The 23,374-nt window shown below is 41.4% G+C and overlaps 2 protein-coding genes across 5 annotated transcripts in view; one reads left to right on the top strand and one right to left on the bottom strand.

The window, feature by feature from the left end:
- The window catches only part of arhgef28a (Rho guanine nucleotide exchange factor (GEF) 28a), a 111,688-nt gene continuing 88,314 nt past the window's right edge, over positions 1-23,374 (top strand). For all 4 annotated transcript variants that reach the window (XR_014600033.1, XR_014600034.1, XM_084047593.1 and 1 more), the window contains exons 1-5: positions 1-203; positions 4,558-4,610; positions 17,380-17,530; positions 18,396-18,635; positions 19,631-19,825. Coding sequence is in view for 2 of the 4 variants with exons in the window: in XM_084047593.1 (XP_083903719.1) it covers positions 4,578-4,610; positions 17,380-17,530; positions 18,396-18,635; positions 19,631-19,825 (619 nt within the window). In the remaining 2 variants the exon portion in view is untranslated. The remainder of the gene's footprint in view (positions 204-4,557; positions 4,611-17,379; positions 17,531-18,395; positions 18,636-19,630; positions 19,826-23,374) is intronic.
- LOC311038218 (26S proteasome regulatory subunit 10B-like) lies at positions 21,767-22,936 on the bottom strand (the record flags this gene model as incomplete). Its single annotated transcript, XM_084047602.1, has 1 exon — positions 21,767-22,936. One exon carries the CDS (start codon positions 22,934-22,936, stop codon positions 21,767-21,769), a length of 1,170 nt encoding a protein of 389 aa, XP_083903728.1.

The raw sequence follows: 23,374 nt of genomic DNA, 5'->3' as shown, positions 1-23,374 counted from the left end.
TTGTCTTCACCTGTGTGTGAGTGTTAAGAAATAATAACCTAACTGACACTAAACAACCTGCCTTTTAGAGAGCAGCAGAGCAAGGCGAAAACAATGTTTTCATCACGATTGGCGGCGTGGGAAGAACTGAAGACTTTATGAACACAATAACTTTATAGGAGCGGATACAGACCAGAGAGAGGGAGGGAGAGAGAGACACTCAGGTAACGTTGATGCCGTTGAACACAAGACAGCCGACTTACACTTCGTCGTGCGACGGTGTCGCTCGTCGAGGAAATAGCCGAGCTACATCCTTATCTCGAGATGAATGTAGCAGGGAGGTGTCTTGTAGAGCTGCTGTTTTCTCTCGGCGAGCGACTCCGTCGCACATTTCATCACCGCCTATTAGCCCTGGTACATGACTGACAGTCACGGATGATCTTCAAAATAGTCTTTGCACTTTCTCCTTTTTGGTCGGTAAATCTACTTAAACGTTCAGACTTCACATGTAAAGGGCTTACCCCATGGCCACGGATGGTACAATTGTGTACGGGTCCTCAGAAGTACCTGTATGTTCCGTATTGTTCAATAAAAAGCATTTTAATCCGATTGGTCGCATTTTCTCGTAGCGTTATAATGTAACAGAGTGCAATTCACACCCCAACCGATAGGGTTGCGCCGTTGCGTAGTTTAAAGCATAAGGAGAAAATTAAAAAAATGGCCACTGATTGGATTAAAATGCTTTTTATTGAACAAAACGGAAGATATGGGTACTTCTGAGGGCCCGTTCATAATTTTAACATCCGTGGCCATGGGTAAACACTTTATATTTGAAAGTTCAACGTGTATGTAGATGTACGGGCCAAAAAGGGAGAAAGTGCAAACACTATTGTAAAGTTCATCCATGACGGTCATGACAGGCGACCGTCTTATGATCCATGGCTGCATCGCCTGCTGTCATTGCAGTGCTTGTGTGTCGTCGTTGCGTTATTATTGGATCAAATAAAAAAACAAACAGAACAGAACAATTAGACATGTTTAGCACTGACTACAATACGTGCCTAGTGATTTTAAATACTATATAATAATGTGACGTGTACTGACAGTGATGGAAGAAGTACTCACATGTTTTACTTAAAATGATCAATACTGCAATGTAGAAACACTCAGTTACAAGTAGAAGTCCTGAATTAAAAATGTACTTGAGTAAAAGTACAAAAGTATTGGCATCAAAATACTTGAATTATCAAAAGTAAAATTACTCATTGTGAAGAATGACCCAATTCACATTTTCAGAATGTATAAAACATCTTTTGTAAATAGCCAAAGTTTAAATAGGGCTGAAGTGGTTGAGGTATATATTTTGTAATAGTAAAAGTGCCCCAAAGGTGTACTTAAGTACAGTTACTTTCCACCACTGGATGTGTTTTTGCATTGGAGGTAGGCCTACAGGCTATATCAGACAGCTGCTGCACAAACATTGCACATTTTGGTCTCAGCAGGGTTAATAGCAGCATTACTACATACATACTGTAGATATATCAATGTTTACAGTCTTACAGTAATGTTCAGGTTTTGTCCATTTTAGGATTAAATGTGTCCTTCAAAGTAGCCATTAATTGGCATTTAAACACCTGTTGGCAAATTAATGATTGGTTAACTGTGTGTGTGTGTGTGTGTGTGTGTGTGTGTGTGTGTGTGTGTGTGTGTGTGTGTGTGTGTGTGTGTGTGTGTGTGTGTGTGTGTGTGTGTGTGTGTGTGTGTGTGTGTGTGTGTGTGTGTGTGTGTGTGTGTGTGTGTGTGTGTGTGTGTGTGTGTGTGTGCGTGCGTGTGCGTGTGTGTGTGTGTGTCACGTCCCAAATGTGTTGTTAAATGAAGGTCATTTGTTCAGCTAATCTCGCATAAAGGCTCCATCCATGGTGAGAGTGCTGATAATGACCATTAGGCCAAGTATCTGGAAATGTTTTCACTTCCTTGTGGGCTGCTTATCAGTTAGTGGCTTTTGTGTGTGTGTGTGTGTGTGTGTGTGTGTGTGGGGGGGGGGGGGGGGGGGCAGTGTCTGGACTCTCACACAGTCTGTAAAAGTGTTTTCCTGCCCATATGAGTCAGTAGCCTCCTCTACTGTCTTTCAAAGTGACTTGGTGACTGGTGACAACAAGCAGTTTCCAGTTGTAATTCCCAGATCAGTTACAGCTTTACTAAAGGTCAGTCATTGTTTACCTTAGTTACGCTGTAGCTACAACCATACATGACTCCAAAGATGTCAACCAGTTGTCTTATTCAAGCACTGACCAGTTGGGGAAGAAATAGCTACTCAGAACTTAACCACTTAACGGTAACCGGAACGCTCGCCCCAAAACACACTCAATTCAATTCAATTCAATTCAATTTTATTAAAGTGTCAAATCACAACAAGTTGTCTCAAGACACTTTACATGTAGAGAAGAGACCCGACAATCCCACCCTGAGCAAGCAATTTTGCGACAGTGGCAACGAAAAAACTCCCTCTTTACTAGAAGAAACGTCAGGCAGACCCTAGGCTCTAGGGTGGCGGCCTTCTGCCTCGACCGTGTCGGGGGAAAGAAGAGAGGGAGAGGGAGAGACAGAGGAGAGACAGAAAGAGATACAGTACAAGTAGTAACAATAACAATAGTAGCAAATATAATAGCGTAAGATAGTATATGTTAATATAATATAGTACAGCAATAATGTGTATGCAGTATATAATGGTATTATATAAGAATGTTAAGATAATATACAGTATAGTGTAGTGGTATAGTGTAGTGTAGTAGAAATACACGGTCGTGCTCCATGGAGAGGCCCGGTCCGCAGTCACAGTCTTGAGCCGCAGCTGGGGGTCCGTAGTGACAGTCCATGGACCTGCGACGTGGGAGATAAAAGAAACTCCGGGGAGCGGGTCCCCGAGTGTAGAATTAGTGGCAGGCCTTACTAGAGCGTGAATCCGTACAGGGTTAATTACGATTGTACCAATGGGACACAAACCCACACAACCAGAGGGAGGACGAGAAGAGAGAGGACGAGAGGAGAGAGGAGAAAGGGAGGGGAGGTGGGGAGGAGAGAGAGGATGACTCGCCCCCATTTTTTCCTGCGGACCGCTCGCCCCCAGCGGTTCTTGTATTCGTTTTACTGAGGTTACGTTTAGGACTAAGGTTAGATTTAGGCAGTGTTGCTTTGGTGAATCTATCTCTGGTGGGACGCTATTTTAAAGACGTCACGCGCACGTCGCTTAACACCTACACTACAGGTCACACAATGGACAATTGATATGCATCTAAGCTCTGGTAATTCACCTGGTGTGACACAGTCGGCAGCCTTTGTAAACTTTGTTGAGGTGTGAATTTAAGGGTTGTTTTTAATCGATGCATGTGCGTGCGTGTGCTCCTGCTCAAAAGACTGGTGGGACGGCGTGTTACCGCGTGCAATGACCAATGCAACACTGGGTTTAGGAATAGTTTTACTGAGGTTACATTTAGGAATAAGTTTAGGTTGAGGCATAGTTTTACTGAGGTTACATTTAGGAATAAGTTTAGGTTGAGGCATAGTTTTACTGAGGTTACGTTTGGGACTAAGCACTTTGTCACAAGTAAAAGTCAGGCTTTCAAAATCTTACTTACTTAAGTCAAAGTAATGCACACTATCGGCGGCAGACTTGAAGATACGCATGTCATTAAAAAAAATCAAATAATGGCATATATATGGGCCAAACCGGTCTGGCTCTAACACTGGCACTCTTTAGAAGGCCTCTCGCCCAATCACAGTGTGGGTAACTGTGGTAGCATATAAAGATGGATTTGATCTTATTCAGATGTGTTCCCTTTAGGAATGCATGCCAGTTCCCAACAGGCCGGTTTCTTGGCTCCCGGTATTGCTGCTCGGGAGGAACTCATGACCGTTGCGCACACTTTCACTTGGGATATGTGATGGACAGACAGACAGACAGACAGACAGACAGACAGACAGACAGACAGACAGAAAGTGGCTACTGTAAAAAAAAAAAAAAAAAACTTTTAAATCTTTTAAATTAGATCATCCGTATAGAGGATATGCGCATGCTTAAAGTGAATGGCACACCGAGTGGCAAATCGAGTGGCAAAGAAACATGCAAAATGAGTTTAACATTGTTTAATGTTGTTTAATGCAATCAGATATGACTTTTCTGTTTGGATGCATGGGCTGTCAAGGCCAGAAAGTATTTTTTTGACACTCAGTAGGCATTCCTGCATAACTTCCGGGTTTGATGATGATGTCACACGCATATCCTCTATTAGTTTTGATTGACATGTTTATAATGGATGATGTTGAAATGATTTAAATTAATTTCCAAGTTTCACAATTATACATAACTGTGGGTTTCAATTGCGGTGAAGTTGAACTATGATTTTCAACTATTTTGGATTGATTGTGCATCCTTGTTGAGGATTGCTTTAATAAGCCTCCAAAAAGACACTTGGTTTAAAGTGGCCCATAGATCAACTATTTTATTACCCTGGTTTAAAACATGTCATCTTTTTCATTTAATAATTTGTGTAGTAACATGAAGATGTTTTGATCTTGTAGGGATTGGGTGCAACAAGAAGATGGAGCTGAGCAGAACAGAAGTACCCCTCTATGTAAGTAAAGTACATTTGCTGTTCTGAGACATGTATTTTGGTTCCATCCATTGTGTTGGAGCGGTGGGAGAGAGTCTCCTTTCCCGGTGTTTCGCCCCAGAGTTTTGAGGTTAGGTTTAGGCATAATTTCTATGAGGTTAAAGGAGTAGTTCACCCCCCCAAAAAATACATATTTTCTATCAATTACACACCCCATGAAGCATTGAATTCATGGAGTTTTTTTTGTTGTTGTTTTTGTCGCATTCCTAAGACAATAATTTGATTACCGGTGGAAAGATGCTAATGTATCCTACCGGAGAGACCGCCTGTAATCAAATTAGTGCGACAAAAAACAAAAAAATCTCCATGAATTCAATACTTCATGGGGTGTGTAATTGATAGAAAATAAGAAATGTTTTGGGTGAACTACTCCTTTTTTAAGGTTAGGGTTAGTGCATAGTGTTTCTGAGGTTAGGGTTGGGGTTAAGGTTGGGTTTAGGCATAGTTTTTGTGAAGTTAAATGTTTGTTTAGGCACAACCTGGGCGACACACACACCAATGAGAGAGGGAGTCCCTTGGAGCGGTGGCAGGCCTTGTGTCAGGGCTGCAGGTGAAACTCAAGACAGCAGGGTTTCACTCCCCAGGGAGGGAGGCCTGCCCTGGACCTCGTACCTACCGCCTGGCCTGCTCACCAGATGACAAGTCCCCATGCCCAAAAAGCAGCATTCTGTGGGGGACGGGTGGTGCAGTGCTGGAAGAAGCACTAAAAATGTTTTACTTGTAGTAAAAGGATCAATGCCACAATGTAGGAAATAACTCCGTTACAAGTAAAAGTCTTGTATTCAGAATTTACTTTAGTAAAAGTTAAAAAGTATTGGCATCAAAATATACTTCCAAGTCCCAAAAGTACTCATTATGCAGAATGTCCCATTTCAAGTTTTCAGAGTGTATAAAAAATCTTTTGAAAATAGCAGATCTACAAGCTCACAACAGAGCGACGCGTTGTGAGCTTGTAGATCGGCTATTTTCAAATAGCCAAAAATATATATAGAGCTTAAGTCGTTAATATAGGTTTAGTAATACAAATCGAAATTTAAAAAGTAACTAGTAACTAAAGTTTTCAAATAATTGTAGTGGAGGAAAAATATTTGCCTCTGAAATGTAGTGGAGTAGAAGTATAAAGTTTAACAACATTTTAATACTCAAGTAAGGTAAAAACACCTCAAAAGTGTACTTAAGTACAGTACTTGAGTACATGTACTTACAGTAGTTACTTTCCACCACTGGTTCTAATACAGGGGGCATCTTGGAGACTCGGACTGGGAGAATGAATCTACTTAGTGTTTATTAGCTTTGTGAAAATGAAGCCCGTAGAAGTCGTGTTTATCCATTGAATAAATACACATTTTTCTATTGGAAGCACCTTTTTGAAGGTGTGTTTAAACTATTAGTGTGTATGAGAGTAAGAGTGTTTTTACATCTGCCTCCAGTCACCACCACCTCCTCCTCAACCTCCCTCATTTCCTCCTTTCTTTCTTTCTTTCCTTCTTTCTTTCTTCCTCTCCCTCTTTATTTCATTTCACATGCTCCATATGTCAGTCAGCGTCTCTGTCTGTCTGTCTGTCTGTCTGTCTGTCTGTCTGTCTGTCTGTCTGTCCCCCGGGGGGGTCCCCAGAGGACAGTGAAGTGACAATTTAAGGACTTTTAAGACCTTTTTGATACCCCCAAAGAGTAAAGAAAAAAGACCATTACTGCATCAAACGTAATCAACAAACTATACTATAAAAAGTGGTCAAACATTGGAAAAATTGTCAAATAATATAAGAAAGAGGCAACATTTTTTAAAATGGCAGATCTGCTATTTTCACAATATTTATCTGTGGAACTGAGTTAAACAAAATTGAATGCCTCAACTCCTACATTCCATGTGCTCTCTCTCTCTCTCTCTCTCTCTCTCTCTCTCTCTCTCTCTCTCTCTCTCTCTCTTTCTCTCTCTCTCTCTCTCTCTCTCTCTCTCTCCATCGGTCTCTATCGTTCGTTCTTTTCTCCCTTTTTATCTCCTTGTGTGTAAAAGCCTGGGTGGGCCTCCTCCTCCTGTCACAGAATTGTTAGCAGATTTCTGCTAAGGTTTTTAGAGACGTACTAAAAAGAAAACTTTTATCTAGGTCACTTACTGTAAGACGGGTATACTCTTATTTCTCCCGGCGTGTCAGTGACGATATCCTTTGGGCTATTGAAAAATAGCTATTAAAAAAAAGCAGATCTACAAGCTCATAGCGCGGCACGGTTTTTCGTGATTTATTTTGCAAATCTTTGAATAGATGTTTTTTAAAGCGAACATTTTTAACTCAAATCTTTGCTTCTAGGGATTCTGCAAATGTCTTCTAAATCCTAACTGTTGAAAAAATATATAATAATTGTGTTGCTATAATATCACTGGTTTCTCTTTTTTTCATGTCAAGGACCCCCAAAATGATATGTATTTGTCAGCAGACCCCCCCCCATCTCAAAATATTTTGTTTCAGGAACCCCCCAGAAGCAAAGATTTGAGTTAAAAATGTATTTATATATTCAAAGATTTGCACACATTTTCACGATTTCAAAAAAAAAAAAAAAGCAGATCTACAAGCTCATAGCATGGCACTCGATCGATGCACTTTATCGAGGTCACTTACTGTAAGACAGTACTCTTATTTCTCACGGCGAGGAGATATCCTTCAAGCAAAGCAATATTCCACATTGCGTCATGAAGGGATAACGTTGCACCTTGTGACCAATGTGACCTTTTGTCACAATAAGTATTGGGTCCCAAATCCGTTCTTAATAGGTTTGGATGTTTAGCTTTTCAATAGCATGGAAGGGAAGTGTGACCTCATTTTACCTTTAAAGCACACAGTAGCTTGGTGACCTTTTAATAATCAGTGTTTCCCAAACAATGGGTCGGGACCCATTTTTGGGTCCTGGACCAATGTTTAGGGGTCGCGAGTAAATGTCCCTTTTTTACCCTTGTTTCCTACCCCCCCCCAAAAAAATATATATATATAAAATCCATGAATTAAAAAAACTAAACTTAAGGAATAGTGAAATTGGCTAATTTCACTATTACATAGGGGCGTAGGGTGTGGTCACACCAAACTTTAATTCTGCCTATGATGGCAGATTCTGCCAATGCTTTTCAATGGGAACGGGGCGTTTTTTTTGCAGAACTCCGCAAATGGCAACAAACCGCTCCGTTCCCATTGAAAAGCATTGTCAGAATCCGCCCGCATAGGTAAAATTCCTGTTCGGCGTGACCGCACCCTAAGTGGTTAATTCATGATGTATTTTTATCTTAAGTATTTAAAAAAAAAAAGCAAGCACTCCAGTAGAAATGTGTGCAACTTTCACTTGTAGTCGAGTAATATCTGACCAGAAGTATCTATACTTTGACTCAAGTACTGGTGTTGAATACTTTGTCCACCGCTGATAGTGTCTACAAGTTTCGCATTGAGCTCTCCATTACAGGGAACTCTCTCAAGGTCACAGGTCAACTGCAGCAACCCTATTTCATCCCATGGGGGGAAATTCAGTTTTCAGCTTCACCCTCTGCTGATTGCTTCTGAAATAGGGCTGTCACCATTACAAATTTAAGTTGACAATCGTCAACTTAAATTTGTAAATCACATACTGAAAATCACATACTTGATGTTTCAATATTGTTTTTATTGGTGCTGGTCTCAATTGTAAAAATCATGTAAAATTTAGGTGCACTTTTCATTGGAGATAGTTGGTATAAGAAGGACCAACTATGTATTTTGTCACTCAAATAATTGCGATTAAAGATTTAATTGTGTGTTTGGCATTGAACACTGAAAAAAATATATTTCTGTTTAGGCTTTGTAATCAAACATTGCACTGGGCAGATATGACAAATAACTTAAATATAAAAAGATATTTAAATATACATGACATTTAATAATTTTAAAAATAGAGATTGTAGATCTGCTATATCTGCTTTTTTTTAATATTTGAAAATGTATGAAAATCTTTCAACATGTAAACGATTATGCAAAAATAATTTGCGATTATCTCAAATAAATGTGATTAGACGATGATGTATTAATTGTGACAGACCTTTTCTCAAGTGAGCGCAGGGAGCAGTTAGGGGGTTAAGAGTGTTGCTCAGGGACACTCTGTGTGCGTGCGTGTGTGTGTGTGTGTGTGTGTGTGTGTGTGTGTGTGTGTGTGTGTGTGTGTGTGTGTGTGTGTGTGTGTGTGTGTGTGTGTGTGTGTGTGTGTGTGTGTGTGTGTGTGTGTGTGTGTGTGTGTGTGTGTGTGTGTACGTGTGTGCCTACGTGTTTGTTCAGGTGGGAGTATTATTGTAGTGATGTTCCTGGCTGTGTGTGTTATTGTTGGCTGCTGATGTGACATCACCTGCTAGACTGCAGTGGTTCTCAACCTGTGGGTTGGGACCCCCCCCCAGGGAGGTCCTCACATGATTTTGGGGGGGGTCCCTGCAGATGACAGTGAAGTGGCAATTTTAGGACTTTTAAGACCTTTTTTTAATACCTCAAAAAAAGAAAGAAAAAAGATGAGAAAAAGACCATTACTGCATCAAAAGTAATCAACAAACTGTACTATACACACATTGGCCAAATAATATAATTAAGAAAGAGGCAAACATTTTGAAAATAGCCGATCTGCAAGCTTGTAGATCTGCTATTTTCACAATATTTATCTGTAAACTAAATGTAATGCCTCAAATGCCTCAACCTGCATTCCAATATCAGGGTGGGGGGTCCCCAGTTCAAATATGATTATTTTGGGGGGTCACGGCCTGAAAAGGTTGAGAACCACTGGTCTCTAGAGGGCCGTCTTCTTGTATTTTGGTTGACTTTATCTCCATTTATACTCAGTGGTACGGCGGTGCAGAGTATAGGGCATAGCAGTTGCGGCCACTTCCTGGTTCCACTTCAAAATACTCAATGCATTTTTCCCATTGACATTTCCAAAAATATTTATATCAATTAATTTAAGCCTAGAATCAAGCCATCCAGGGTCCTGGTGAATCATGACCATTAAACATTTTTTTCTGTGATTTATTTTATTTTATATTTAATTATATGATGTTTATGGTCATGATTCACCAGGACCATGGATGGTTCTAGTCTTAAAATAATTGATATAAATATTTTTGGAAATGTCAATGGGAAAAATGCATTGAGGATTTTGCAGTGGAACCAGGAAGTGGCCGCAACTGCTATGCCCTATTGTCACAGACTGCCTGGCGTGTTAATTGAACCAGTGGATATGTGTAATGTTATGGTTTCTCAGAGCGCTGTCATGTGACACATTTCACACCAAGAGAAAAAAATCTGACTCTGCCAGTTTTATAATTGTAGATTAATTTAAGCACAACAATGAGAAACGGCTTCCCTGAGAAAGGCTCTCTGCTGAACACACACACACACACACACACACACACACACACACACACACACACACACACACACACACACACACACACACACACACACACACACACACACACACACACACACACACACACACACACACACACACACACACACACACACACACACCTGCGTCCTGCACAACTTCTTTTTTTCTGTCAAGAGTACACAGACCAGGATAATGTGTACACAGTGCTTTTATATCACTGAACATTTTGCATGAAATGGGCCAATCTCTTTGCATGATGTTACACAACAACAAGTGGTGGTGGAAAGTAACTAAGTACACTTACTCAAGTACATGTACTTAAAGGAGTAGTTCAACCCAAAAATGACTTATTTTCTATCTATTACACACGCCACAAAGCCTTGAATTCATGGAGATTTTTTTTTGTTTTTTTGTCGCATTCCTGAGCCAACAACTTTATGACCGGCTGAGTCTATCCGGTAGGAGACTCAGAAAATATCCATGAATTCAAGGCTTCGTGGCGTGTGTAATAGTAATAGATGGAAAATAAGTCATTTTTGGGGTGAACTACTACTTTAAGTACAACTTTTTGATACTTTATTCTACTCCACTTCATCTCAGAGGCAAATTATTGACAGCTTTAGTTACAAGTTACTTTTCAGATTTAGATTATTATTATAAAACGTATATTAACCACAATAAGCCTCATTTTATACCTCTGCTATTTTCGAAAACAAGATTTGAGTACTTGTACTTAAGTATTACTTAAAGGTAGGGTAAGTGATTTTCTTTGGTTAAAATAAGTGTTAAATAGCTCTATATTGTGATAGTACTCATTGCTATATAGAGTGTTTGTTCAGTAAAAGGAGTCTCCTTGTCTCTCCAGCTCTTTATTAAACAGAAAATGCATTTTTGTTTCAGTTTCATTTCCAATTTTATCCAATCAGGATAGAGAACTCAATCAGGATATAGATTAAACAAGTGAAATTGGAAGTGATGACACTAAGAAATTAGCAGGCAAAATTGGAACTGGAACACTATAAAAATGAATCTTAAAATGGGTACTTTCTCCTGATTGGCTGAGATTTTGACACCTACCGGAAAATGTGTTTTCTGTTTATTAAAGAGCTGGAGAGACGGGGAGACTCCTGTTACTGAACAAACACTCTATAGCAATGATTACTATCAGAATATAGTGCTTTAACCTTTTAACGAAATACTTTTTGTTTTAACCAAAAAATATCACTTACCCTACCTTTAAGTTTACTTGTGACAGATATTGTTTATGTAGTATTGCTAGTTTTACGTAAATAAAAAAAGGACAATAAATCTGAGAACTTCTTCCACTACTGGCAACAAGAAGCCTGTATACTTGGCATCCATGTTCTTTGAATTATGTGAGCGATGAAATGCTCATGGTAGCATGTGATTTTAGTGACAATCCTTTGACATGTTGGCTAGCTATTAGTATCTCATTAGTACACCAGATTTAATCAGAGGTATGTGCGTCAACCAAAGTATGAGAGAAAAGGCCTACAGTTCCAACCGGCATCCTTATAAAGCTCCAGGGTGATTCTGGCACAATTGATATCCCATAGCTTTGTTATGATAAGAGCAGTAATTTTCACTTTGGCGTGCCATGACAGCCCACAGGCTCTTTCTCATAAATATCGATCATATTTGTAGATAAAGCTCATTCTAACAGGCTCCGTGGGACTTTGAGTAAGTGCTTGATGATGAATCAGCATCAGCGTGATTGAAAAGTTATGAAATAGGTTGTGAAAAGCCTCATAATTGTGTAGAATATGCCAACTCAGTGTCTCTCCTGACTCTCTAGTTGATTTCTGATCAAAGTGAAAGCACTAACAACCATTGAACCATTGAGACCGGGAACGCATCTGTGTGTGTGTGTGTGGGGTGGGGGGGGGCGTTATTGAGCTATTGTTGTGGCTGGTGTATGAGTGAGTGCTCTCCTCTCCTCTCCCCTGATATAATGCTGTGACGTCCTTGTAGAGCTCAGGGCTGTGGGGGGGCTTCTGGTTCCCTGGACCACCACACACACACACACACACACACCTGTTGTTGTTGTTGCTTTTTCACTGCCGCCCCATACTGGACAATGAATGGGTGAAATAGTGTTGTTAAATGAGCATGGAGTTCCAGATTGGAACACATTAGGCCTGTTTGACCTGAACACCTTCTAAGACGGGTTGAATTATTGATGGTCATTGGAGCTGGTTAGAGTGTCACAGGCATGAGAAAGGGCAAAGGCCCAGAGAAAGGATTTGATATCACAACAGCCTGATGTCTGTCATCAGCACTGTGGTGGAAGAAGTCCTCCAATAGGCTCTATGCACAGCAGCCATATTGGGAATGAATTGGGCCCCTGCCTTACTTCCTTTACAGGTGTTACCAATAATACTAATTAAGGCTCTGTTCCATTTTGGGTGGCATAGTGGTTGTCTTATTTTTCAAGGACCCCCATAACTCTGAGAGTGTACAAATGGAACCAAATGGACCCTTACGGGTCCATTTGGTTCCATTTGTACACTCTCAGAGTTACACACCCACCATAAGGGGCCATTTGGGAACCAAAATGGAGTGTTTCTAGTGAGCCAACATGCACAATATCAGCTCCCTGACCAGAATGGAACAGAGCCTTCATTAGTATCATTGGTAACACCTGTTAAGGAAGTAAGGAAGGAGCCCAATTCATTCCCAATATGGCTGCTGTGCATAGAGCCTATTGTTTACTAAAGGGATAGTTCACCCCAAAATGACCATGGAGACTTTTTGGGAGAATTTGTTTTTTTGTCGCATTACTACAGTAAGCCCATGATTTGATGACCGTCAGCGGTTCCGGTATAGGAGACACAAAGAGTCTCCTTTGTGTCTCCTACCGGAACCGCTGCCTACCGGTCCGCTGGTCATCAAATTATTGGCTTAGGAATGTGACAAAATAAAAAAAAAATCCATGAATTCAGGTTGAAAATCGTCTGAAAAAGATTTAAGTACTATAGTACTATAAGTAAAAGTAGCAATACCATAATGTAGAAATACTGTGTTTACAAGTAAAAGGACTGTATTACATGTTTACTTGGTAAAAGTACAAAGGTTAAAAAATACCAAAATAAAAGTAGTCAAATATTAAAAAATGAAAAAAAAGAGAAGTGAAATATCCAGAATATAAAATAGGGCTCAAGTGATTAATGTATGTTTCGTAATGATCTAAATCTACAAAGTAACTAGTAACTAGTAACTAAAGCTGACAAATAATTGTAGCAGAGCAACAAATACAATATTTGCCTCTGAGATGTAGTGGAGTAGAAGTATAAAGTATTGAAAAACGGAAATACCCAAGTAAAGTAAAAGCACCTCAAAGTTGCTCTGAAGCACAGTAGTAGCCTACTTGAGTAAATGTACTTAGTTACTTACCACTGATGATTGTGTGTAAAGTGACGAGAAAGGCCCAGAGTTGTTATGACAACAGCCTGGTGTGTGAGATCAGCCCTTCCCCTCAGGCCTCAGACACACAACAACACTGCTCTCAACACGTTTAGGGCTTATCAAGGTGATCCGTCTTCTCAAACTAATGTCCTTCTGTGTCATATTTGTATCCCCGCCTTGTGTGTCCCAAACTGTTACTTTCCAGGGATATGGGGGAAAAATTACCTGTGATCCAATGTATTTATTATTTAGTCACAAGCCCTTGTTAATCCTATATTAAAATTGGCTAATGGGAGGGCGAGCGGGCGGACCTCTGACGTCATTCTGACTCAGCCATAAACAAACCACGGCCACGTCACTGTGACAACATAAACAAACTAGAAAATGTGCTCCTCGGAGCACAGGTCTCCGCCAGTACTGTTCCTGATTAATCCTGTCTTACTTATTTATATTACATATTGTCACGTGTCACTTGACCAATGTTAGCTTGGCTGATGGAAGCTCACTTCAAAAAATATAAATGATTTTTTGAAGTGACAGCTATTTATAGGTTTCTATTTCGTCATGCGTCTCGCTAGCCAATCAAAGCACACCCTTTCAACATATTGTCACGTGAAGCTTGACCAATGTTAGCTTGGCGGACACACGCAGATAAGCAGATATACAAGCTCGCGCTACGAGCTTGTAGATCTGCTATTTTTGAAAAATCGTGAAAATGTTGCGAACTTTGAACTTTGAATATATATATTTTTAAAGCGAACATTTTTAACTCAAATCTTTGCTTCTGGGGGTCCCTGGAACAAAATATTTTGATGGGGGTCCGCGGCCAAATACATATAATTTCGGGGGTCCTTGACATGAAAAAGATTCAGCACCACTGATATAGAAACATACGTTTTTCAGAAAACTGTTGAGATTTAGGAGACATGTAGAATCGGCTTCAGGTCTCAATGGGATAATATACCGATGGGCATATCATGCCCATACTTATATGGGCATATCATGCCCATACTTATATGGGCCTGCTGATATGCCCATATAAGGAGATCTCTGTACCTGGCACAAAATCTTTTCAGATGGGGGGGGCCAGTGGCCAAATACGTGTCAGGTCCCAGTGGATTAGAGTCAGAGGACTGAATCTTTAGAAACATGACGTTTAGCCGTGGATAATGACGGGCAGAAGGCGAAGAGGAGTGAATGAAAGTGGGAGAGGTCATGGCGGTCATCTGATCGGCCCGGCGCTTTGCACCACTTCCTTTCAGTTGACCTGAGACGTGTTCTCTCTCGGCTCAGAGGGTTTCGGATGACAGAGGAGAGATGCATGGCGGACACACAGGCAGGCGTGCTCAAGAGCAGGAGTTCTCAAACCTTTTAAGCTCGAGACCCAAATCACTCCTTATGCAATCTGACCATCTGTCATCAAACCTCAGCCTCATCAGTCCTTATGCAATGTGAGCAGGCTGGTGCTGGTGCAGCATTCAGTCGTCCATCCTCACCTTAACACAGGACAGTGCTTAGGCATCGCTCATGTCAGGATCAGCTTGCAGCTCGTAATTTGCATCGTACGCAGCGAAGTCTGTTACTGTTAATTTATCCATGTGTTCCTTATTTCCTTCCTTATTTAGACTCGAGCGTAAGAATGGCTTTTGTACACTCTCAGAGTTACGTTAAGACTGTACTGTGTACATTCTGATCTTCATGGACTATACACAGTACACATTATTGACAGAAACAAGGTCCCTTATGTGACTTGGGGGGGATGGGATGGGGGAATAAGGGCGGACACACGTCACGCGCACATAATACACATAAAGGAACAGACAAGGTGATATATTTGTGAGATTAAGATCAATGTTGAAATAAGAATGATTCACTTTAAAACGGAACAGTAAAATTCTGTGTATGTGTTCATGTGTATCTTTAAAGATGTATTATGTAACTTGTTTTAGTGAATAAAATGTTATATTGGTTGAGTATGTTAAAGGTAGGGTAAGTGATTTGCGTTGGTTAAAATAATTGTTGAATAGCTCTATATTCTGATAGTACTCATTGCTATAGAATGTTTGTTCAGTATTAGGAGTCTCCTTGTCTCTCCACCTCTTTATTAAACAGAAAATGCATTTTCGTTTCAGTTTCATTTCCAATTTTATCCAACCAGGACAGAGAACTCAATCAGGATATAGATTAAAAAAGTGAAATTGGAAGTGATGACACTAAGAAATGAGCAGACAAAATTGGAACTGGAACACTATACAAATTAAGCTTAAAAATGGGTACTTTCTCCTGATTGGCTGAGATTTTGACACCTACCGATTTTTTTTTTCCTGTTTATTAAAGAGCTGGAGAGACAGGGAGACATCTGTTACTGAAAAAACACTATCAATGATTACTATCAGAATATAGTATTTTAACCTTTTGACAAAATACTTTTTGTTTTAACCAAAAAATATCACTTACCCTACCTTTTAATACAATATAATTTATACAATTGGGGTGGTTGTATTTGGTCTCCCTACTCTTCTACTGAGACATTTAGATCCTGTGTCTAGGTCCGACACTGGCCTTTGACACGGGCCCGTTTCTGGTTTGACACGTTTCTCCCCAGAGCAAGCAGACAGGCTCTATTAGTCCAGTGGTTAAAATTTCAGCTCTCGCGCAGGAGACCTGCATGGGTTCAAATCCTGGATAGAACAGAAAAGTTACATATTTGTGAAGCTATAAGTATACGAATATACAGTAAACAGGGCCCCCAGCTACAGTAAATGATTGATCGTTTGGAATCAAATAGATAGACCCTCTTGGGTCTGTACCGAGAGCGTACATTTGGTTCCATTTGTACCCTCTCAGAGTTAACCCGATTCTAAAAACGCCTTCTAAAACCTGACCTAAGTTTTTTGAAAAACTATAAACAAATATTTATTCAAAAATTACAAAAAATGTATGTTGCTATATACTGTACATAGCAACAGGAACCCCAAAAGGGGTTCCCGTGCTGAAAGGTATAGTTACAAAAAGGGGTTCCTGCCCAAAATGGGTTAAATAAACCCTGAGGATTTTACTGTGTGCGGTCCAGTGTACTCCCACAGTGGGAATGCAGGTGCATAGTCTTTCCCAGCGTGGTCCTTGCACTCCTACGCGTTCCATCATTAACCTTGGAGTTGAACTCACAACCCATGAAGTGCACAACACATTGGGAAGGAGGGCAAAGTGTGATTGAAGGCTTTTTAAACCACTGGAAACAAGAGAAGAGACCTTTCATTTACTCATTGTATGAGAATGAGGCCATTTCGTAGCTGACCACTGAGTGTGTGTGTGTGTGTGTGTGTGTGTGTGTGTGTGTGTGTGTGTGTGTGTGTGTGTGTGTGTGTGTGTGTGTGTGTGTGTGTGTGTGTGTGTGTGTGTGTGTGTGTGTGTGTGTGTGTGTGTGTGTCTGTGTGTGTGTCTGTGTGTCTGTCTGTCTGTCTGTCTGTGTTTCAATTGCTGCCCTATTGAGCAGTCAAAGTGTTTCTGTATGTTCATTTGTACTGTATTTAATTTGAACATATTGAGCTACGTGCCTGCCTAAAGTTTGCTAGATCAGTGTCTTATTATATAATAATAATAACAATATAATATGATGACTTCTTAAAATGTACTTTTATTAACATGATTCAGATTAAAAATGTCATTTTTTGATTTAGTGTTATTTCACACTGCCCTGCTTTATATCACACTTTTTAAAGAATCTTATTTCCTTGTAAAGCATGTTGTAACTATTTTGAGATATATTATGATTTTGATGATGATGATGATGATGATGATGATGATGATGATGATGATGATGATGATGATGATTATTATGATGATTATTATTATTATACAAGATATGTTGATATGTGGTATGATTTTTCAGTAGTACTAGTGATCATGTGTGTCATTGTAGGGTCAGGCTCAGACAGCAGCAGTGCTACAGGATCCAGTGTGTGCTTCAGAAGAGGCAGAGTTCTATGTGGTTCTCCAGGGTTCTGTGCTGACACATGTGACCGTGGCCAGGAGAACATCTGATGCTCTCTCTATGTGCTTCATAGTTCCAGGTAGACCCTGCAATGCCTTCTTTATGACTCCAAAGTACAAAAGTATTGGCATCAAAATACACTTAAAGTACCAAAAGTAAAAGTACTCATTATGCAGAATGTTCCATTTCGCAAGCGTTCAATATGAATGCAAATCTTTTGAAAATAGCAGATCTACAAGATCACGTCACTTTGGGACACGTTGCGAGCTTGTAGATCTGCTGTTTTCAAATAGCCAAAGTTTGAATAGGGCTGAAGTGGTTACTGTATACGTTTTGAAAATATCATCAAAATCTACAAAGTAACTAGTAACTACAGTTTTCAAATAGTTGTAGTGGAGTAAAAGTACAATATTTGCCTCTGATATGTAGTGGAGTAGAAGTAAAAGTACAGAACATTGGAAATACATCAAAACTGTACTTAACCCATTAAGACCTGGAACTATGTCATCTTTAGATTTGAGCTAAAAAGCATTATTTTACACATTGGGTTATTCAAAAATAGCAGATCTACAAGCTCATAGCGCGGCACCGAGTGCCGCGCTACGAGCTTGTAGATCTGCTATTTTTGAAAATTCGTGAAAATGTGTGCAAATCTTTGAATATATATATTTTTAAAGCGAACATTTTTAACTCAAATCTTTGCTTCTGGGGGGGTCCCTGGAACAAAACATTTTGATGGGGGTCCGCGGCCAAATACATATTATTTTGGGGGTCCTTGACATGAAAAGGATTGAGCACCACTGATATAGAAACATACGTTTTTCAGAAAACTGTTGAGATTTAGGAGACGTAGATGTAGAATCGGCTTCAGGTCTCAATGGGTCAAGTACAGTACTTGAGTACTTAGTTACTTTTCACCACTGAATTTCATTGTCCCCCCTTAGGTCACGATCAGCCAGAGAGGGTCTCTGTCACCATGTACTGTGTGTCAGAGGGCACCCTGCGGCCCTGTGGGGGTCCTACGTCCGTAGAATACGTCAGGGACGTGGCTCAGGACATCGCCGAGTATCTGAGCGCCAACAGGGACCACCTGGACCCCCAGAGCTGCCTGGAGGTCCTACAGAGGTTGTCGTCCAAGCGGGAAGACAACGTTAGGGACACAAACGGTGGCCACCACGAACAAGGTTATTAGTAGTTTTGAAATTTACATTTTTGTCTTTTTAATTTTTAATTTCATTTCGACTTCAATTTCAGTTTAGTTTTTAACCCATTCAATCCGGGAACGCATCTCTGTCATTTTAGATTTCTTTGTCTGTTAAAAAATAGCAGATATACAAGCTCATAGTGCGGCACCGAATGCCGCGCTATGAGCTTGTATATCTGCTATTTTTTAACAGCCCAAAGTATAAAATAATAGTTATAGCTAAAAACTAAAATGACACAGCGTGCGTTCCCGGATTGAATGGGTTAAAGGGAGTTTGCTAGTTTAGTTTATTTTTTGTTTTGGAAATGCTAGTTTAGTCTTTATTAGTTTTAGTTGTTTATTGAAATATGGGGAAGTCGGGGCAAAGTAAAAAAAAACTAGCAAAGATAGCGATGATTTGAGTTTGAGTTGGGTTTGTAAACCATTGGTTCTCAAAGTGGGGTCCGGGGACCCCCAGGGGTACTTGAGGGGGTTCCAGGGGGTCCCCAGCTAAATGATGGACAGGAACCAAATGGGCCCTTATGGGCCTGTAACTCTGAGAGTGTACAAATGGAACCAAATGGACCCTAACGGGTCCATTTGGTTCCATTTGTACACACTCAGAGTTAAATTAACATTGATTTTACAATATGAATTGGGGTCCCAGAGATAGAAATGCCATTAAATGGGGGTCCGTAGCCTAATGCATGTCAAACTGGGGGTCCTTGAAATTAAAATGGTTGAGAATCACTGCTAGAGAGCCGTAAAAACCTTCTCTTATGGGGGCCCCTGGCTTATCTTTTCAAATGGGGGTCCGCGGGCTAATAAGTGTCCATTTGGGGGTCCTTGACATGAAAAAGTTTGAGAACCACTGCTGTAGAGTTTCTGTTAGTTCTAGTTTTTTTTGTTTTGTTTTAACTTTTAATCCTAGTTTTCTTTTCCCAGTTAACTAAACATTTTTCTTTTTTTCAATTCTACTTTTGGTTCTGTCGTTAGTTGTAGGTAACTGTAACAACCATGAGGAGGAGGAGGAGGAAGAGGAGGAGCGGTCCAACGGTGAGCTCCAGGATGCAGCAGGTCTTCTCAGGGAGCTGGACCAGAACATCACCCTGGCTCTGGCTAACATGGAGGAGTTCCCTCATCATCACCAGTGGAGTAAGAACACACAGTGCCAGGGTGACGAGACAGCAGGTAAAACATGGCTGTTTGGGGTATTGCGTCATTTTCAGCTTTTATGGCCGAAGGTCCAAGCTGTCTAGAACGATGGTTTCTCCTTGTGCGTTCCGGGGACCCCCAGGGGGTCCTTCAGAGGGTGCTGGAGAGCCCAACTATAGAAAATGATGAATAGTTAGGAATCAAATGGAGTGTACAAATGGAACCATATGGACCCTTATAACAGGTCCATTTGGTACACTCCATTTAACTGAGTGTGTACAAAAGAACACTGAGGATTTTGCAGTGTAGATTGGGGCCTACTTAGTGTCAACCATTTGGGTCCGTGGCCTAATCAAACTGGGGGTCCTTGAAATGAATTACCGTAATTTGGTATTACTTATAATTGATATTATTGTGACGATACAGTGCCATGGTGACAATATCGATAGAGGTATGTGATTTTGTCCATATTGCAGAGCTCTACTGTCCCTTTTTATGCAGAGATCCCGCATAATTCCATAAAGATCCGTCGTTATGCTTGACATGCTTTTCACATTTGTATTTACACAGAACCACACAAAGCTGGTGTAATGCACCATGCAAGTGTTCATTACACCAAATTAGCAAGCGAACCTTTGGGGACAGAGCCTTCAGTGTGGCAGCCATGCTCCAACTCTGGACTCTTAGTTTAAGGCTGCCTTGAAAAGACACCTATTCTCTCAGGCATGTGTGGCAAATAGTTTTGTTTGTTGTTTTGTTCGTTGTTCATTGTCTTTTGAAGTAAAGCGTCCTTGAGGCTCATGAAAGGTGCAATATAAATTCAAGCTATTATTATCATTGTATTCAGATATTCCACAAGGATATACACTTCACTATAAACATGCTTTTCCAGTTATTGTTTTGATCCAGGAAGCTAGGGACATGATACCGTTGCTGTCGGGCAGAATCCTTGTAACTTCATATTTAAACTTTTTTTGTGCTACTTCGGCATGCTAGTAACACATATAGCCGAGCTACAAGCTCACATCGCATTGCTTGTAGATTGGCTATTTTTTGCTATTTTCAATTTGTTTGTCAAAAGTTATTAACAAGAGTTTGTGACTAAATAATTACTACCTACATACTAGGATCCATAGGAACACAGGTTATTTTCTTTTTCTTCATTTCCTGAAAAGTCACAGTTTTGGGTTTCTACCCCACGGCAACGATATGTAGCTGACTACCCAGCTCAGCTCTTTCATCACATAATGTGTTCAGTCAGTCAGTCAGCCAGTCAGCCAGCCATTCAGCTAGCCAGCCAGCCAGTCAGTCAGTCAGTCAGAGGCTGCCGTGTTCCAACCAACCTGTAATTACCACATTGTTCCTCTGCAGTCAGATTAGCTCAGTCTTCCAGCCCTCAGAGTTGTTTGCTCAGTGCCAGCCAGTCTCTATCAACTTCATTCCCACACTGCCTGCCTCTCCCGTCAACTGCTACACCACTGATTCTCAACCTTTATGAATGACCCCCACCCAGTTTGATATGCTACGCCATGAACCTCCATTTGATACAATTTCTTTTTTAAATGTTTATCTCTGGCACCCCAATCTACGTATTGTGTGCCCAAGAATAAATGTTTTCAAGCTCGTATGTTTGTGATACGAGTACATCCACACAGATGTGGCACGTGGCAGTAACGCAATGCAATTTTTATGTGGAATGCAGGCATTCTATTGAATTTTTTGGGGCATTCTATTTTTGAGTGGTGCCAACCACTCCTATATCTGACTTTGTCTGTGTGTCCGTATGTATGTCTGTATGTCCGTATGTATGTCTGTATGTCCAATAAACAAACATTGATGACAACATCAATACGGGGCTCATCAAAGGCACCACTCTCTTCACACAGGGTGTGATTTTTTTTTACTGAACGTTCGTCCAGAAATAGGGACGTGGGGGTTCATGTGGTTAGGTCAAATGGAATGGACACACAGAAGCGTTCACAAAGGCTTGTAGTCCAACGTGGATTCCAGTTTCTTGGAATCCGCCACCTTGCGCACAGCTTTCATAAAGTCCTCCTGAGTGACGTACTCGCGGTCCGAGCGGATGGCGAACAGCCCCGCCTCCGTGCACACGTTCCTCAGGTCGGCGCCGTTGAATCCGTCCGACAGCTTCACGATGGCTTCGTAATCGATGTCGCCGCGCTTGGTGATCGGACCCGAGTGGATCATCAGGATGTCCAGGCAGGCCTGCTCGTTGGGCAGCGCGATGTGGATCTTGCGGTCCAGCCTGCCGGGACGCAGCAGGGCCGGATCCAGCGTGTCGGGCCTGTTGGTGGCCATGATCATCTTGACCCTGTGCAGGGTGTCGAAGCCGTCCATCTGGTTCAGCAGCTCCATCAGGGTCCTCTGGATCTCCCTGTCCGCCGACGTCCCCTCCGAGAACCGCCGGCCGCCGATGGCGTCGATCTCGTCCATGAAGATGATGCAGGGCTGGTGGTCCCGGGCGTAGTTGAACATCTCCCTGATCAGCCGCGCGCTCTCGCCAATGTACTTGTCCACGATGGAGCTGGACACCACCTTGAGGAAATTGCAGTCCAGCTGACTGGCCACGGCTCTGGCGAGGAGAGTCTTCCCGGTGCCCGGAGGGCCGTAGAGCAGGACGCCCTTCGGGGGGACGATTCCAACTCTCTGGAAGAGCTCGGGGTTGGTCAGGGGAAGCTCGATCACCTCTCTCAGCTCGCGGATCTGCTCGGACAAGCCTCCGATCTGCGAGTACGCCACGCTGCCGGGGTCCTCGTGGGACATGTTGTAGACCAGGGGGTCCACCTCTCTGGGCAGGTACCTCATGATGGTGAGGGTGGTCATGTCCAGAGCCACTCTGGTGCCCGGCTTGAGCTGTAACTTATCCAGCTGAACGCGACATCCGACCACGTACCGCGGTCCATTTGTAGCCTTGACGATGAACTTCTCCTCAGTCAGCTGTTTGAGCACCTCTCCGACAATCTGCCCTACGCTTTGCAGAGCTTTCAGGTGATTCTCCGACTGGTCGTACTGCTTGGTTTGCTCTCTGAGCTGCTCGCGCAGTTCCTTTAACCGTCCGTCGACTTCTTTATGTTCAAGCAGTTTCTTCCTGTAGTCCTGAAGTGCTCTCTCCCTGCTTTCCGCCATGATGCCGCCAACTTTGTTGTTTCACAGGCTAAACGGTACTTCGCACTTCTCTGAGTTCCTCTCAGAGTTCATGTGATAAAACTGCGACATCAATCATATACTGTATGACGTCAGCCGGCTATGACGTGTCAATGACATATGACTCCAAATGTGGGCAAGGTTTCAGCCCGATCACTATCCCATTGACTTCCATCAATACATTTTTTGTTAAATAATTCAAAAAGTATAAAACCTACAAAAGTATTGAAAATTGGAAATACTCCAGTAAAGGAAAAGCGTATACTTAAAATTAAGTACAGTACTTGAGTGAATATACTTAGTTACTTTCCACCACTGGCGTCAGCTGTGAATTTCCATGATGCAAACATGAAGAACTTTGTACTCTCTCGTACGACGGTGTCATGTGGCGAGAATTGATCGCGGCATTAAACCAACTGC

The sequence above is a fragment of the Gymnoscopelus microlampas genome (assembly GCF_963454915.1).
Source record: "Gymnoscopelus microlampas genome assembly, chromosome: 21".
NCBI classification, from domain to species: Eukaryota; Metazoa; Chordata; class Actinopteri; order Myctophiformes; family Myctophidae; genus Gymnoscopelus; species Gymnoscopelus microlampas.
Note: the sequence above shows the minus strand (reverse complement) of the source record. Positions and strands in the feature narration are given on the sequence as shown.